The 18,144-nt window shown below is 42.0% G+C and overlaps 1 protein-coding gene across 2 annotated transcripts in view; it reads right to left on the bottom strand.

Annotated features, from left to right (window-relative positions):
• Positions 1-380: 380 nt before the first annotated feature.
• LOC111848085 (lysyl oxidase homolog 1-like) overlaps positions 381-18,144 on the bottom strand; it is a 48,846-nt gene continuing 31,082 nt past the window's right edge. The window contains exons 1-7 of one of the 2 annotated variants that reach the window (XM_023819822.2): positions 16,184-17,731; positions 11,991-12,099; positions 10,689-10,826; positions 3,791-3,947; positions 3,102-3,197; positions 2,876-2,991; positions 381-1,915 (exon numbers count right to left, since the gene is read on the bottom strand). In XM_023819822.2, the coding sequence (XP_023675590.2) occupies positions 1,909-1,915; positions 2,876-2,991; positions 3,102-3,197; positions 3,791-3,947; positions 10,689-10,826; positions 11,991-12,099; positions 16,184-17,276 (1,716 nt within the window). In that variant the 5' untranslated portion in view covers positions 17,277-17,731 and the 3' untranslated portion in view covers positions 381-1,908. Of the gene's footprint in view, positions 1,916-2,875; positions 2,992-3,101; positions 3,198-3,790; positions 3,948-10,688; positions 10,827-11,990; positions 12,100-16,183; positions 17,732-18,144 lie in introns of those variants that run through there. The other variant, XM_072717807.1, reaches the window with a different exon arrangement.

Here is an 18,144-nt window from a genome sequence, read left to right as displayed (position 1 = left end):
CTTTTATATAAGATCGAGCAATTCAAAGCATGTCAAATCAATGTGAGATATGAATTGTGATATACTTTTATGTGAAAATAGATTGTATTTAAAGTAATGCATATTTATTACCATCAGAAAGTATATCTATGAATGATAGTAGACTGATGGAGGAACTGTGTCTGAGGCATGTTTTATTTAATTTTTTTTAATTTGTGGGAAAGTCTAGAGTCAAGGAGGGCTGTTCGACACTGTCTGGAGAAACCACTAACCACCCTAACTATAATCTCTAAACCAACCAACTCAATAAATCCTTTCAACCAAACCAAAAAGCCATCTGAAGCATTTCTGGATACCCTAATGTCATCAGTCTTAATTCAAGCAGAATTTTCACATGACACTTTCTTGTAGTACATTTCTTTATTCTAAATGGAGAATATCATTTTAGGTAGGGAAAATCATACAGATCTCAAGCAAATTACCCCAACGGCAGATCACAGCAGTTGTAGTAGTTTGAGCTAATGATGCAGAGCTACACACCTCATTACTGGTCCAATAATGAACTTGCAAATATGTGAATCTCAAAAGTTGCTAAGAAACTTAGCCCATGGTTGAAGAGAAAGTGCACAAAGTATTTATACTATAGAATTATAATAGCTAATGTTCAGAATTTGTGTTCTTTGTACGTCATTTCCCACTTTCCCAGAGCATGTATATTTTTCTGAGGTACTTGTACAAGGAGTTCTCAGTATAAACCATGCATTTTGCTGAAAACATTAGCTCATTTCTTCAGAGGTAGGTACATACAGTATTGTAGCTCTATGCAACACCAAGCCTAGCAACTGATACGTCTATAAATGTGATTTACCAGTAGTTTTTCATTAACTCCCCCTCCCCCCTAGTGTAGTGTGGCAAACACATTACCGAAACATTGATTGGTTATGAAATATTAAGAATAAATTCTAGGATGTTTAAAAATACAGCAACAAATCAGATACAGTACAGAAGAACAGTTTTCAACAAAAAAAAATATGAAGCAAATACAATCAAGAAAACTAAAAAAGAGTTCTCTACAATCTCATGCAACAGTGGGTAAATTGTGATACTCGTTCTTGCTTAAGATAGACTGTTCCGCATTTGACGAATGTTTATTGGGTTAAGTACCCCTTTAAAAGTACTGTAACTGATCAAAGAGTTTAGATCTACAGTAGCAGTCCAGATCATGGATATTTCTAAAGACAGCTTGACCACTTCGTCTTCTTTACTGTTACTCAAAGCACTGAAAGAGTGGCGATGACTTACAGTTTCCCTGTAAAAGGGCAACACCATATTTATGCTTGGCCATGTTTAGGAATGTAGTAACTGGAGCGTACAAGTGCTGACTTCTTCACACAGATCATCTCACAACGTGTTCCCAGATGTGCTCTGAGTTTCATTGTTTTATTAAATGTTACATAGAGAAGCAAAACATTAAAACAAGAATAGCAGTCCCTTTCAGTCATTGGTCACTGACATCTCATTTCCCCTGAAACAGATGCAAGGGGCAGAAGAACCATTTTGTTGGATTCAGATGTAACTCTGATATAGGCGTAACCACTAATTTCCATCCAGCTTTTCTTATACTTTATTTGATGGCAAATGATACATCTCCAGGTGAATAGCTTACCAGGTTTGTGCCATATTTCTGTGTTTTCGAAGATGCTCTTAGGTCAGAGATACAAAGAGGAATAAAGAACAGAGCATTTGCTGGATCCTGAAAAAGTGTTTGCTTTACTCTGTCTTCTTAGTGTCAGCTTATCTAATCATCACTGCATAACCCTCAATTTGCCATAGGCTCACGGGAATAAAGATCAAAGTTGGAACAGCAGCCCCAACACATATGCTCCGCTCTTCTGGGGTGATGGGTGGTCTACTTAGGAGAACAGGAGATCAGGACCTTTTAAGTGAAAAGAAACACAGGAGCATCTTTATCAGAGCAATGCACGCAGCAGCATCCCTTATTAATAAAAGAATAAGCACAAAGTTAAATCTTAGAGGAAAATACAGTAATTCATCTGCACGATTTTATATTGAAACAAGATTCCAGTATAAGTATGTGATTGTTTAAAGCCAGATAGAATACAACTTAAGCTAAATGTCATTTATTTATTGAGGTGACCAAGTTTAACATCCGTGCTGATACCTTTTCTTGTTTTTACATGGTACGCTTCACATAGTTTTATTGTCCTCCTGCTCCAACTCTGTTCAAATCTGACCTCATACTACCCTGATTTCGAATTTGGCCTTGGCTTGGTTGATGAAACTTCTGGGCTTAGCAATTAACTTAATGAAAAAAATGTCCCTTCGTTGTAAATTAATTTATATAAGGCACTCCCAACATATTGCACTGTTTTCCAGCAAATAAATTATATGCATACTGTGGGTAATTTCTATTCCACTGTGGCAGCACAGGAAGTATATTATACCTCAATGATATTTCTGCATGTGTCCTACTATTCAGCATGGGCACTGTTGACGAGCATCGCTGACCTAATTACCAAGGACCAACAGCTCATCTCTTCGAAATTGGAGATAGGCACATCATATCTCAGCTTGATGGCTGTTAAATGATTCATGAAATTTATACATTTCATAGACTCAATGACAGGGATTTGGTTTAATGAAATTGCTGAGATCATCCCAGATGAGCTGAGGGAACTCAGATTTACATAGATGTAACAGTTTCACAGCTTTAATGAGCCTTGTATATTGGCACTTGTGCTACTGCATGCTGATGGATGACTATGTAAAGAGAAGATAAAGCTATGGAGATGCACCTCTCCACATAGATCACTCAACACATTCTCCTTACACTCCGCATAGCAGTGCGACCTCGTAAGAGGCAGGTCAGACTCACTGTGTGATCTTGCAGTTTGTGGTGGTGACAAATTGTCCTGAGTAGTAAATGTTACACCTGATCACATTGTTGGTGAAGTCTGCTTCTAGCACCAGGTACTTGGGATTCACCTGGAGCTGCAATGACACAAAGGGTAGAGCTGCTTGCTCAGCTGACCTTCACCAGAAGGAGCGATTAGAGAGCAAAATAATGGCAGTTGCATGTGTAAGCCTCTTCTCCACACTACCTTCAATATGTAGTTTCCTGGTTTGACATCAGTAATATCGATCCACTGGCAGTCAATGTCAGCATTGTAGGTGTCATAGCATCCTGGGCTCAGACCCTGATGAGAGAAAATCTGTGAGACTCTGAAAGACTTGCTTGGGGATATAAGGATGGAATAGGGGCTTTATTTGACTTTAATAAAACAGCAAAGAGGAAGAAAAATAAGCAGCCATTTTGGCTTTAGCGCAAGAGATACACACAGAGAAACAAAATGGATATTGGGTCTTCAGAAGTACTACAACTGGGATCACAAAACAAGACTGAAGTATGTGCCCCCCAAACCCCAGAATTTTATGTACCCCTGTTGCTAGCCTCTCTAGCCATGTAGAGAAGACCTGCCTACTGTATGACTCTTAGCACTGATGCATTCATATTGATTCAATAAATCAGACTTTCCCAATCCGGTCCTCAGGGACCCACAGCCGGTCCAGATTTTTGCTCCCTCCAAGTTTCCTGTCAGATAGTCCATGTTTTTGCTCCCTCCCAGCTCCTGGTAAAACATGGACTGTCTGTAGGTCCCCAAGGACTGGATTTGGATATACTGAAGTAAACCACTAATTTAAAAGCATTTACTAAGCCAACTAAAGATGAAACACTACAGAATGTTAGTGAGGGATTGCATTGCTTTTACACAGATAGCATTACACTCACTTGAGTGTGGGATGTGCAGGCATATCGTTTCAGGTGCCCAAAGTCACAGGTAGTGTCCTCCAAGCAAAAACTGGCCTTGTGGCCTTCAGCCACTTTCCGCCCACTGTTGACTTCCAGCAAGTCGTAATGGCTGAACTCATCCATGCTGTGGTAATGCCTGTAGAGGGGGTCGGGGTCATAGGGAGAAATGAATGGAAAACATAACAAAATGAATAACATAGCCCTCTTGTATACGGAAATAGGGTGTTTTGGGATACTTTTTCATTACCATCTACCTTAGTATGATGTATAAACTTTGGACAGATGTATGAATGGATTCTGTAGGGATATTTTAAGAGAACCTGCATGTCCAAGAAGCAGTACTTCACATAATGAACATTCCTAAGAACTGCAAAACTTCAGAAATACCCATGAAGAGCACATCTTAATAGTAACAATTAACACTAAAATAAGACATTAACAGTAATGATGTACAAGGCCTAAGCAAATGTCTCTGCTTCAGTTTGTGTTAGCTTAATCTCTCCTACAGTACTACAGGATTTGTGTGTTTGTGTAGAGTGTCTGTGTCTGTGCTTGTGCTCACCTGAGAGTCACTGCATGTGTGTGTGTGTGTGTGTGTGCATGCCTGCATATGCACACCGCTGTAAAAGTTTGGCTGTTCTGGTCAGAGAATATATTTATGTGTGATTGGTGTTTACGTGCCACATTGGTATGTATTCGCGTAAATATTAGCGGCACAGCTGTATGTTCTGATGACTGCCTGCTGCTTCACAGTCTCGTGTGCGTGAGGACATGCCTCTTTGTTTTTCACATGGCGGGCTGTCTAGGTGGGAGAGCAATCGAAAATCAAACCACTCAGGTAATGGCAATTATCATTACGCGCCAAGCACAGTGACCAAACTCTTTTTACTGTTACATGAAATCTGTCCAAAAGGGATGTATGTGGCTGATGATTTCCACTGAGCAAACCATGTCAGTAATTATAGACATAGCCAAGGATCAGTTAAAAAAAATGCTCAAATAGCATTTCTGCTCGAAAACCCTAGGCACAGCTGCTTCTATAATATTCCTTTCCAGGGCGAGCCAAGCAAATAATGAGAATATTGTCTGTCCTTCACATTTAAAGCTTGTCTAACACCTGAGATGTTGAGATGGGGGAAGGTACTTTCCAGTGGTGCAGTCAAATGGTGACTTGTACCTGAGCCATACCGTAAAGAGAGACTAGTTATGGCGCAGTTCCAGCTCTCTTCACTTTCCACTGCAGAAAGATCAGCTTGGTAAAGGTGGTGCCGAGTTTGGAGAGTGAAAGTAACGTAAAACCGAAGAGACGCTTATTTACCGATCACACGGTGTACATCATGATTTACTACGTGCAAAATAGCAGGGAACTGAGATGACTTCCGTTCTTCCTTAATTTTTAAGGCTGGAACATTCTGTATCAGTAAAGGCAAGTGTTTGTTTCTTGTGAGTGAGCAACATCTATGAAATGTTGAAACTATGAAAAAGACAGGCGAATCAGATGAGGGCTAGGGGTCCTCCTTCCTGAGCTGTCAGGACCCCAACACAGCATTCACTATGAAATGAGATTCTGGGGCACAATGAGGAATGGTATGTCAAGTACCAGTGTGTTAATCTAAACCTGCCTTTTTAATGGGTTTTCATGAGGGACCTTATGGTGACCAGGTGGAGAAACTAAGCCCAAAAATATATACATCAACCATAATCTGAAACTCAGAGGCTTAAACAAAATAAATAAATTTATTACAAAAAGATGCTGTGAAAATAGGTTATTTTTAGGGCTGTCACTTTTTTTTAAAATAGCAATTAATCATACACCTGCAGTTAATCACATGATTAATTAAACACATTAATCATATGATTAATTGCACATACAATCATTTTGCAATACTATAAAAAATATAGTTTGTATATTCATTCATTGTAGATGTTTATGTATTCCAAAGAATTACAAAATATTGTCAAAAATTAATTATGCCTATTTCAATATTGCATGGATCAATTAAAGCAGCTATGACTTAATAGGGTTTCACTCCACTACATTTTTTCTCAGTTCATGACATTGCTCTCAAAACATAAGGAGAATGTTAAGTCAAAAAAGTATTGGAACACATCTCTTAATCACTGAATTCAGGTGTTTCATTCAGACCCATTGCCACAGCATAAAATCAAGTACCTAGCCATGCAGTCAATTTTACAAAGATTTGTGAATGTGTCGTTCTGAAAAGCTCAGTGAATTCAAGTGTGGTACTGTCACAGAATGCCACCTTTGCAATAAGTAAGCTTGTGAAATTTCTTCCCTGCTAGATATTTCAGTCAGCTGTAAGTGTTATTACTGCAAAGTGGAAGTATTTAGGAAGAACAGAAACTCAGCCACGAAGTGGCAGACCACGTAAAGTATCAGAGCGAGATCGCTGAGTGCTGAGGCATATAGTGCATAAAAGTTGCCAACACTCTGTTGACTCAATAACTACAGAGTTCCAAACTTCATCTGGCATTAACCCCAGTACAAAAACTGTGCCAGGAGCTTCATGAAATGGGCTTCCATGGTTGAGCAGCTGCATGCAAGCCTCACATCTCCAAATGCAATGCCAAGTGTTGGATGGAATGGTATAAAGTACACCGCCACTGGACTCTGGAACAGTGGAAATGTGTTCTGTGAAGTGATGAATCACATAAAGTTTGGTGGTGGAGGGAAAATGGTATGGGGTTGTTTTTCAGGGGTTGGGCTAAGCCCATAACTTCCAGTGATGGGAACTGTTAATGCTTCAGCATACCAAGACGTTTTGGACAATTCTATGCTTCCAACTTTTGTGAGAACAGTTTGGGGAAGGCTATTTCCTGTTCCAGCATGACTGTGCTACAGTGCAAGGTCCATAAGACATGGTTGGGTGACTTTAGTGTGGAAGAACTTGACTGGTTTGCACAGAGCCCTGACCTCAATCCCGTCAGACACTTTGGGATGAACTTAAATCAAGACTGAGAACCAGGCCTTCACAGCCAGTCTCAGTGCCTGACCTCAAAAATGCTCTTCTGGATGAATGGTCAAAAATTCCCACAGACACACAAAATCCTCTGGAAAGCCTTCCCAAAAGAGTGACAGCTGTTATAGCTGCAAAGGATGGGGGGCAACTCTAAAGTGATGTCTATGGATTTAAAGTGGAATGTCATAAAAAATTCCTGTAGGTGTAATGGCCTGGTATCTAAATACTTTCGTTCACATATTGTATTTGACAAATGGCTTTAAAAACAGAAGCCTAACAAGCCGTAAAACTGCACTTAACTGGAAAGGCCCGCATTTTAAAGTGTTAGCCTTCAATAAAAGATAAAATAAACTATTTGCTCATATTATTCTTCCATTGGGGTATCAAAATTAACATACAGTGGTACCTCAGTTCTCAAACTCATTAGAACTTGATTTTCTTAAAAGTCGAACCAACCAGTTTGAAAAAAATTAGCTAGAACTCGATGTCAAACCGTAAACGCCGACCTAGGATAACTTGTACGTGCGGGGAAATGAGTCACACGGCACGTCTCTCAGCACAAACAAAGGGTAACGCTTCAGTCTCAGCCTCACATTCGCTGTGATAGCATCGTGCATGTTTACACTAGCTGAATAGATATATTTAGACAGTAAAAATACATTTAGACAATGATAGACAGTAACAGTAATTATTATTATATAATAAAATACATTTAAAAATAAAGATTTCTTATTAATTAATTTAATATTAATAATAAACCATTAATACATTTAAGTATAATAATATTATCCTGCCAAGCGGTGACGGAAATGAAACAAAGGCGCAGACGTCAGGGTATCGGGAAATACGGGGTTTAATTACAGGTAAGGTTTAATTACGCAGACGGACAATACAATGACCGGACTGGGGAAACAAACTGAAACGCGGACTAAATACAGAGGACTAATGACAACAAACAGAAACAGCTGATCACATGGGGATTCCACAAGGGGTTAACGAGAGGGTGTGGCACATGGAAGGAGTGGATGATCAGGGCAGGACACATTGTTTTTTTTTAACTTTACACATTGTTTGGATACATTTATTTTCTTACTTTACAAATTACTGCTTTGATAAATGTGCTTAGATGTGTTTAGTACAGTATACTGTATGCTCTTCTTGTTTTATCCGGTTCATTTTGTGTTTAAATACTAAAAAAAAATTTTTTGGGGCCGGGAACCAATTCATTAGTTTTCCAATATTTCTTATGGGGAAAATTCGATCACAACTCGAACTTTTTAGGATTTGATCCGGAGTTCTGAACAGATAAAATTCCAGTTCTGAGGTACCACTGTATATGGTAATGCACGTGTTAACTGAGTCAGAGAAATGATAACGCATTATGACTAATACTAACACGTTTTATATTAAATATATATTATAAGTTTTTATGTTTGTGATCAGAATGACATAACGAATGACATCCTAGAAGGGATGTCCCTGGCTGAAGACACGCACCTTGCTGTGGAGGTGCGCGACAATCTCCGGCAGCTGTTACAGAGGGTGGCGGAGTTAAAGGCCTGGCAGATAACTCTTAACTCTTAACAACGAGCTACCTTCGGATCCGCCATCAGAGCTCCCTGAGGCACCCTGGACTCCGCCGAAAACATCAAACCGGAGAAAAAAGAAGCAGAAAGACTGGAGGTCGGAAGACAAGTTGGTGATCTTCCTGGGAGCTGTCTCCATCGCCGCTTCTTCCACTTCTGGGCGTCAGAACCCGGCAGTGTTCGCGACCGCGATGGAGGATGCCATTCCGAGGATCCCCAGCTTCACGAAGAAGGCGGCGGCCTCTTCTAAGGCGCAAACCCCGGCACAGCCCCCCCCCCACAGTTCCTGCACCGGCGGTGCCTGCTCTGGCCCCCACAGTTCCGGTGCCAGCGATACCTGCTCTGGCCCCTGCGGTTCCTGACCCACCAGCTCCACCCCCGCAGTTTCTGCACCGGTGGTACCTGTTGTAGTTCCTGATCCACCAGCTCTGCTTCCCGCGGTTTCTGCTCAAGTCCCTGTGGTTCCGGCTACAGTTGCCCCGGTTCCTGGTCCTCCAGTTCCTGACCCTCCGGCTCCTGACCTTGGTCCCGTACACCCTGCTCCCATGACCCCAGTCCGCATCCCGGAGGAGGTTCTCTATCTTCCGGACCCAGCTCCCATGGCCGGGACCGCCGTCCCCGAGGAGGTCCCCAACTGTCAGAACATCGCTCCTCCTCCTTTAGTGGAAGCGGAGGAGGAGCTCGAATGGGACCCCTCGGGGGATTACCCTGACTTCCCTGGTGATTCCCTCTGGGGGGTCACCCCAACCAACACCCCAGCGTGGTTGATACCTTTTCCTGTGATTTGTCAGTTGTTGTCTTAGTTGTTACCTTTGTGCCTGTTCTGTGTGTCCATCCTGTTCTTGGTACCCCGTTATTGGTCTTGCTTTTGATTTCCAGGTCCCGTGTCCCCGGTATCGTCCCTTCGCTCCCCTTAGGCATGGCCGGTGTGCGCCTTTGGGGGGGGGGGGGGGTTCTGTCACACCCGGCTCGTCCGAGCCTCCTGTGTGTCACGCCCCCTCGTTAACCTCATGTGAAATCCCGATGTTACCAGCTGTTTCTTGTTATTTCCATTAAGTCCTGTGTATTTAAGTCCGCGTTAAGTCTGCCGTCCGTCTTCGTACCTCGCTTTGTTGTTTTCCTCGAATAGAACCCTAGTTTCCCCGATTCCTCGTCTCCCTGCTCCTACCTTCCTGCTTCCCCGGTCCGTGCTCACGTCCAGTCGTGACAATATGCAGATGTTTGTGTGGCAGAATACTGTCGCAAAATAACTGGCCGTGGTATGATGATTAGCAGATCACCATAGCCATACTGTACATGAAATAAGATTTATAACATGCCTTCAATTTGACTTTCTAGCAAACCTCTTGCAGGTCACATTCAGTATTCACCTATGCATCCCTGTTATTATAGATATGATTGTTACTGTATATATGGTTCTGTTATGCTAAATTTTGGTGATTGCTTCGGTATGGACAGTATACATTTCCACTTTGATATAGCTGGAGAATTTGTGGTAAGACCAGGACACAGTAAGAATGAGGTTCGGCCTCTGAATTTGTATTAGCATCGGTATGCTGTTCCTGAAGGGCCAATTCTGGGATATGGTACGTAAGACTGCGTCTCTGTTCTGCCAGCCCACATCCTTACTGTCAGACAAGGGCAGCTGGTGTCAGGAAAACAGAGCAGTTGTTTATTCAGTTCTCACTCACTAAGTTGCCTGGTGTAACTGGCGAGTCATTATAGGAACAAATAAAGAAACTGTGGCTCAACGTCACCCAGCAAAAATCCTAATCTGTTAATGGTTGTTTAACTTTGCACTGTGATTAGGATGACGTGGCATGGGCCAGTGATAGCTGGAGATCCCAGACTATTATACCAGAAAGTCTAAATGTCACTGGCATCCTTTCTGAGCTTGGTGGGAGTCTTGGAATAGTGATTACATTGAAAGCACCAAACTGACTGAAAACACAAGTCTGTGGGGACATAACTTAATTGGCCAAACCACAGCTATTTACAAAAAAAGAACTGGAGCCAGACAGGATGGTTTAAGCGGAGATGACTCTTCAGAGGTAAGCTTCAGCCAAGCTCTATACAGCTCTGTTTTTTGTGGAAAAAAGCTTTTCATTTCACAACCTCAGCATTTCAGTAAAAAAAAAAAACAATTTGCCCCTTTTACAAATGGCTAGCAGACTCTGAGACACTCCCCCTCCCTTAAAATTAGGCTATAAACATATCTATTAAAGAATTGGGTAGATCACTAAGGAATCAGAAAGAACCGTCCCTTCCTTCATCCCCAGGCACCAAAATGTAGCGACATCCTGTACTCACTGATGACAGCTGTGCCACTCCCAGGTGTGCCGAGGACGGTTAGGCAAGAAGTCAGCCGCCCCCTGGTTTTTAACCCTCTGAGGGAAGCGCAGAAGAACTCTCATGTCGTAGTCTGTTGTTTCGGAACCATAGGCAGAGCTGTGATGAAAACAAGCAAGAGTTGACCATGAACTGGCTGTAAGGACCTGAACTTACAAAAACTCCATCTGTATGATGCAGATCAGGTTATCATCGGTCAAGATCTGTAATGATGATCACCCTAATTTCCACAGACAATCAACAGAGGGCAATTGTAGGAATGAGATGTATCAAGGCTTGATTTTTGTACTTGCATTTGTATAACCTGTTATTTATCCATGTCGAAAGCAATTTATTGTCATTGTTGACACACCACAACACACAGTGCACAACAATGAATTGTACCCTCTGCATTTAGTCCATATGTGACATAATAGTGGCGGCTATTATTGAAGGCCCGGAGAGCAGTGCTTGGGGGTGGTACCTTGCTCAGGGTACCTCAGTGGTACCTTGTTGGTCGGGGATTCGAACCAGCAACCTTTCGATCACAAGCATGCTCTGCTAAACATCAAGATAAACAATAATGGCAAAGATTATAAAGAATTTCACACATATTAGGGTTAATCCCTTGTTCCACCGCGTTGGTTAAGGTTTAAGTTTTCTTCAGGTTTTGAACAGCGCACAACTGTCTCCTTTTTCATTGTAAAGGAAACACTTAACTTGAAATTCTAAAACACCAAGGGTTAGACTCAAAAATGACACCTAGTGGCAGAAAGGCAACTCAGTGTGGGAGCAGTTGGTAATGCGGGAAAAATGAAACCATCTGCTTTCCTTGACTACCAGGGGTGTACCTAGAAATTCTGGGCTCCCTGACAGAAAAGTCACCTTGGGCCCATGCCACCCACATTTACATATGATTTTACATTTCCAAGAACTTTCAAGTGTTGGTCCGCCTGAATCTGCCATGGTATCCATGCCTTTCTGATGACCCTGATGACTTCAACACATTAAGAAGATGAGGGAATCACATAGATAAGAGTCATGAATTAAAATGCATGAGAGAGATGCACACTAAACCAGTTTAGGCAAATTGAACCTCACAAGTGCTATACAAATGTTTAAAATGGCATAATAAATGGGCTGGAATCAAATTTTAAAATCGATTTCAGTCACCTAATTGGTTAGTCTATCCACTGTGCCAGTGCTGATTGACAAGATGTGGGTTCAATGCTAGAGGAATTTTCGTCCGTGTTGTAAAGCCAGGGGTAATGCAGAGACTCTCACCTTGCCAGACACTTCTCCTCTGCAGCACAACGCAGCGAGTACAGGTGAGCACGCTGGACATATGTAGAGGCCTGCACGTAGTTGGGATCTGGAACCAGATCTGGCAAACCTAGTAAAACACAGTAGAACCAGAGTCAGGTCATTCCATTTTAATAGGGCAGTTTCCTTGAATACAAATAATTAAGGACAAATAATTAAGTAAATTTGAAACCGTGTCACTGTCGTAAAAAAAATGTCAGCTTTGTAGACAATCAGTAGCCATGCATCTGAGATTTATTGTAGGGTGAACACCAATATTAAACAATAAGATTTAAATAAAATAAAAGATGGTGTTCTTGGTGGGTGGCATTTGGGAGGGAAATAATAGCACATTTGGGGAGCATAGCCTGTGAATGCCGTGCATTGATGGCAAACCTGATGTGAGAAACCTGCTGAATAATTTTTACTCTGTTTATAATAGGCATTGTGTTCTTCGTATCTGTCAGAATTGAAGACTAAGCTGCACAGTGTCACGATCTGCTCCGTTCGATCCCGAGGTGGCCACGGTGGCACCCCGGGATCGAACGGAGCAGATCGTGACACACAGCATCATTGTGGACAACACACAAACGCAGGAATGTGAAATTGCACACCGGGCTTGACCTTCTGTGTCAAATAGGCAACAGCGTTCATACTGAATAATCTCATATTTTGTCTGTTTAATGGGTGTTCAGATATGTTTGTGTTCTGTCTGTGATATTCTCCCCAGACTTAAGAATGTTTTCCATTATTCGAAATTTTACTGCAGAATTTATATTCTGTTCTTTTGTAATTTATTCTTCCTCTGGAGACTTATTATTGTACAAAAAATGCTGTGCATAATCAGCAAGAATCCTCAATAATTCTACTTTAATTAATACTCTGTTAGTTTTAAATTATAGATAATTCTAGTATGTCCTTCAGGCATACATAACAAGAAAGATTTAATATGGTAATAATCTCAATAAGCAACTAAAAACTAGGGTTATATTTCATTACATTGCATTTTTCCCACTTTTAGAGAACACAGTGGTAGTGAATGCAGCATTGTTTATTTTTTTTTAATAATTGCGCAAATTTAGACATTTTGATATACCCAGCAGCATACCCAGTTTATGCTGTATTTAGTAATATTTAATGCAGTAACTTTTTAATCTAAGGTATAGTGTATAGGGATGATCTAATTTTATCTTTTGATACAACTAGGACAGTTACAGAAACAGTACAAGTGTTGTAAAGCTTCAGGGTTTCAGGGAGTTTTGTTGGTTTCTTCTATAGTAGAGAATGAGGAATAGACTTTACTGCTTCCTTCAGTCATAAAACACATGACACATGTGGTAACATTGAAGATGACTTTGGTTAATCTTTGATATTAAATTGGGGTTATATGACAGCACTATAAATTTAGGTAGCTATCATTTTTGGCATTGTGATGTTAAGTAAATTGATAATTATTAAATTGATTCTGATTCTCATACTAAAGGGATGTGTCCTTATTTAACTTGGACAATGTCCATTGGCTACTGTAGACCCTGAAACAAGAAGAACAGAGTAATAACCATGGCAACCTCATCAGAGATAGCTGTCATATTCCAGCAAGCTGTCTCTGGTTCTCGTAATTGCTTACACATGCTGTTTGTGACCCTTGTCAGAAAGCAATCCCATGGGCGAAAGGCAACTACCTAGAGTGCCTCCTGTAAACTACGCGATCCACACCAGTTTCCCTGAGATTTACAGCAAACGCTGTAAATATTGAATGATTGTGTCAAAGTGCTTGAGGTGAATGAGGGTTTGTGTGTGTGTGTGTGGGGGGGGGGATTATGTGTAGCATAAGTAAGAGTATAGATGGGCGAGAGATCGTGGAAAGCGCTTGAGGGAGCTGGCTCTTCTAAAACCTTGTTCTCTGCTTACTTAATCGACAGGAACTGCATATTTCCTCTTCTTGCAGTAAGCACTGGGCTAACAGAACAAAAACCTGATTATTCCTCTCAGAAAAACAGATCTGAATTGGGAGCAGTCTCCGTTTTAACCCTACAGTGCAAAACAGGGACAAGGCAATATTTACATAAAAAACTGATTACCAGGTTGCTTTTACTAGGTACACAATTTTTTTATAGGTACACTAGTAAAATGATGGATTCTTTGTTTAATTTTGGCATTTGATTTTCTACCTATACATAAAAAGTCACATTCAGAAAAGGAGAAAAGAAACACGATAATATGTGTTACATATTTGAGCTGCGCTCCTGGAGGCATAGCATACATCTAGCTGTTTGTGAAGCCCAGTATTCACCTATTCTCACCGGCATAAATCAGAGGAAAATTAATGATCTTCTTGGTTTGGCTTTGGATAACCTTAATGCTCTTTGTGTAACAACATCTTCTATTGCTATTCAATTCCATAACACACACATACATGCTAGGAATATGTAAGTCAAGGAAAGGCAGCAAGTACTTTAAAAAGAAAAAAAAATTGTCTGCCTAAATAATACACAGAGAGCATGGAAAAGAGACAAATGTGAAGTCAGGCTGATGCATAGCTATTCCAGAAATCAACTGGAATGTGCCAGGAATGCCGGTCACACGTTATCCATGCAGCTGTCACACTGGAAATTCCCGCTTCTCCTTGTTTACGCCTGGAGCAACTCTACATACATTTGTCCTTGTCAGTAAGTTAAGTTGGCTGCTCCTGTTACCACCCCCCTCCATCAACGAGCAGGTTTCATAATAGAAACGATCAATTACTCACATGAGGCGAAAGAGGATAAAGTAGTGGTGTTGTTTTGAATTAAGCAACAAGCCTGTGCAGTATATTTCAGTATATGAATATCATTGATTTGGAAAGTTCTTCATTCCCCCAATACTAAGCCAAGTCATACACCCTTTATTCCAAAAAATCACTAAAATCTTAGTGAAAAGACTGCAAATCCTCTTTCAGAGATTTCTCTCAGTAAAGGCACAGTTTTAATCTGGGCTGATGGTTGTTTTAAAGCATTTCTGATGGAACTGGGTGGTGTTACATCTTAACAAGTTGGCCTTTTGAATCAGTAGGATCAGACTTGTTCTACATTCCTTTGCCAGATTACAAAAAAAAGGTTCATAAAGTACTTTGTGGGAGGAGAACCACAGAAGTACCCAGGATGTCCCATCTGAAAAGAAAAGAGCTTTAGAATCAGCCATCTTTCAGCTACAGATTTATGAACACTGCCAGGAAATAGAGAAGAAAAGTGCAAAAGCGCTTTTCTCCCAGATCTCACTCCCTGTTCCCCTGTTTCCTTTGCCTAATTCAGTAAGGAGTCTGGATTTAACTCAACACATGTGTCTGCTTCACATTGCCCTGCAGCTGCGGACTTAAAGCCATAATCCCTATTCCTGTCTATGCTCTGCCAAAGATATCTGCAATGACTACAAACTAAAATATCTAGAACTAAGAAATACCAACAAGGAATTAATCCTAAAAAATAATACAAAAAAAAACCCTGCAGAATAGTTATCTCAGAAAGCGGTCAGTATACTACCCCATAGTGAAAACCACTTGTAGATAACACACACTGCAAACTGTTAATTATTACAACACATATAATAAAATTACTGCCTCATAACAGTACTGATAACTATGTTACAAAAAATTACTGCTACATTTGAATATCTACAGAAATACACAAAACATATCACTGACTAGTGATAGAATTATATATACAGACCAAACAGCTAACAGTATTGACTTGCCAAAAATAGTAGTAAGATTTCATGCTTGAGCATCTTTTTAAAGTTAAACCAATTTTCAGTTCAGTTCAACTTTATTCGTACCCAAAGGTAAATTTGCTTTGCAGTAAAGTGAGTCACAAAAATAACACTATAACACAATCACATAACCATAATTCCACATTCCACATAAAAGACTAATACCTCATTCACTTATTTAGGAGGCTTATATCAATAGGGATGGGATAAAGATAAAGGAACCAGCTATAAAAAAAAATCTGTCCTATCCTATCTAGTTTTAACAAATAGTTACTTTGTAGATGCATTCAGGGTATGCTATATCTGAAACTGTGTGCATATGGTATACTTCAGTATGTGCGCTCAAGATGTGTTTGAAGGCTTGAATATGAGTTAGACTATGTATATTAAACCTCCATGGATTTCTCCATGTGTTGTCAGGAGACACTTACCTCTTTGCTCTGGTCGGTAAACACTCCCAACGTTGATGCTTGGGTTTTCCAGTGCCATGTTGGGTAACTGGGGGTTCCTACCAGCTGGTAAGGGTTGGATAACAGGAGGCTGGGGGGGTCTTCTGCCAAATGGGGGGAACTGCTCGTACTGGGGGCTGCGCAGAGGTGTTCTGTCCACAGGTGGGTTGACTGGAGCAGCATTAGGGACAGGGTTAGCAGCAGGCGGTACATTAGTGTCCGGTCTGGCGCCAGTGGGCTCCTCGTTGTATAGACTATGAGTATAGCGACGGTCCAGACCATCAGAGTATGATGGCTGGGCTGGAACTGCTGAGTTGGGCAAATAGGATGAGCCGTAGGACTGGTAGAAACGGTAGTTATCCTCACTGTTTTCCCCCGAAGGAGGACGAGGTCCCAATGGCACAAGACCACTGGCATCATATCTGCCCATATTAAAGCCAGAGGAAGTGTATCCCCCACCAACAAACCCCCCACGAGAGCCATCAGAGTAGCTGGAACCCCTCTGGAAGGGTACATCATATCCCCGGCCAGGTGCCTCCGCTGCACTTGGGTCGTATGGCACAGGATAGGATGGCTGCTGAGGAAAAGGGTATTGTGGGTAGGATGGATAAGTAAAGGACGACTGTGAGAAGGATGATGAGGATGATGAAGAAGATGAGCCCCCAGAGGGTCTGAATCGAACGCTGGAGGAAGATTGGAAGCGGTTGTTGGGCTCACCCGTACCTAGCGCCCCCTGGCGCCAATTCTCAGGCACCTGCCCAAAGCCAAAAGGATGCCTTGCCTGGCCCCGCACTGTTTCCATGCCGCCCCTAGGGGGGGCCTGCCTACGCACGTAGCCACCTTGTGATCTGCGGGGTGATGCATTGGCTAGCAATACCCGGTGCCTCTGGTCATCCTGGCGGCCTGCAGCCATGTACTCCGCACCACTGTTCAGCAGGCTGAACACCTGACCGTTGTTCTCCCACTGGATCATCTGTCTCCATGGGGTACCAGCATCTTGGGCCTGAGCCTCGGCCGGCATGCAGCTCACTGCCAGCAACAACCCAACGGACCATATCCCGGTAGCGGGCCACATGGCCGGACGAGAACCCAACCAGAGAAGACCAAACTGTTGACAAATATAAATAGCCACAGATCTTGCTGAGAAGTTAGTGAGTGTGAAACATCAAAACAGACTTATCATGCTTGCTGAGTGCTGGTCGCCTTGCGCAAGTGGGAGACAGAAGAGATGGCCTTAGGCGAGGTGATGCCCGGTGGTTCTGCCCATTTGTCGTCCTACAGCTGGAGGCAGTATGGGCTCCGTCCCATCCTTATGCCTGCCACCCCTTTAGGCATGCCTCTGTAGAGTGGAGCTTTTAGGAGGGGAGGTCGCAGGCTGTTGGCGGTGAAGCAGCACAAAAATTTCCGGTGTTCCTGGCTGCCTTGATGGTGCCTGTGCAGTGAACGCATTTCTCTCAGACCTCTGAGTAGCAGTGTCTGCTTACTGCACTGCTGACTCCTATTTGCCTCTCTGACAAAAGGCTGCCAAAGAAAAAAAAGCAAAGCTTCAAAGTTTTTCTTTCTCAGACTGATCATACATGGTCCTAGTGCTAAAAGGGTTTTCTGGACTGCAACAGGTTGATAGTTTTCCAGAGTCAACATGACCATCTGCAGAGCCAGTTGGATTCATACTGGACTGCAGATTCTGCTCTTCACATTCTTTGTCTTCGAAGGCCAGTGGCCCCCTTTCAGCTATGAAGAAAATTGTTTTTCCTGAACTGAAAGGGGTGGCACACTGGCTCACACATCCAGCACTGGGGGTTCAAATCCCAGCCCTGCTCTGTGTGTGTGTGAGGCTGGCAGGTTTGCCCTGTCTTGCATGGGTTTGCAATGTCGATGTGTCTCGAGTATGACTATGTGTGTGCAGTATATGCCCTGTGATACACCGACATTGTGACTGTGAT

Source organism: Paramormyrops kingsleyae, chromosome 11 (genome assembly GCF_048594095.1).
Source record: "Paramormyrops kingsleyae isolate MSU_618 chromosome 11, PKINGS_0.4, whole genome shotgun sequence".
In the NCBI taxonomy this organism is placed as follows: Eukaryota; Metazoa; Chordata; class Actinopteri; order Osteoglossiformes; family Mormyridae; genus Paramormyrops; species Paramormyrops kingsleyae.
Note: the sequence above shows the minus strand (reverse complement) of the source record. Positions and strands in the feature narration are given on the sequence as shown.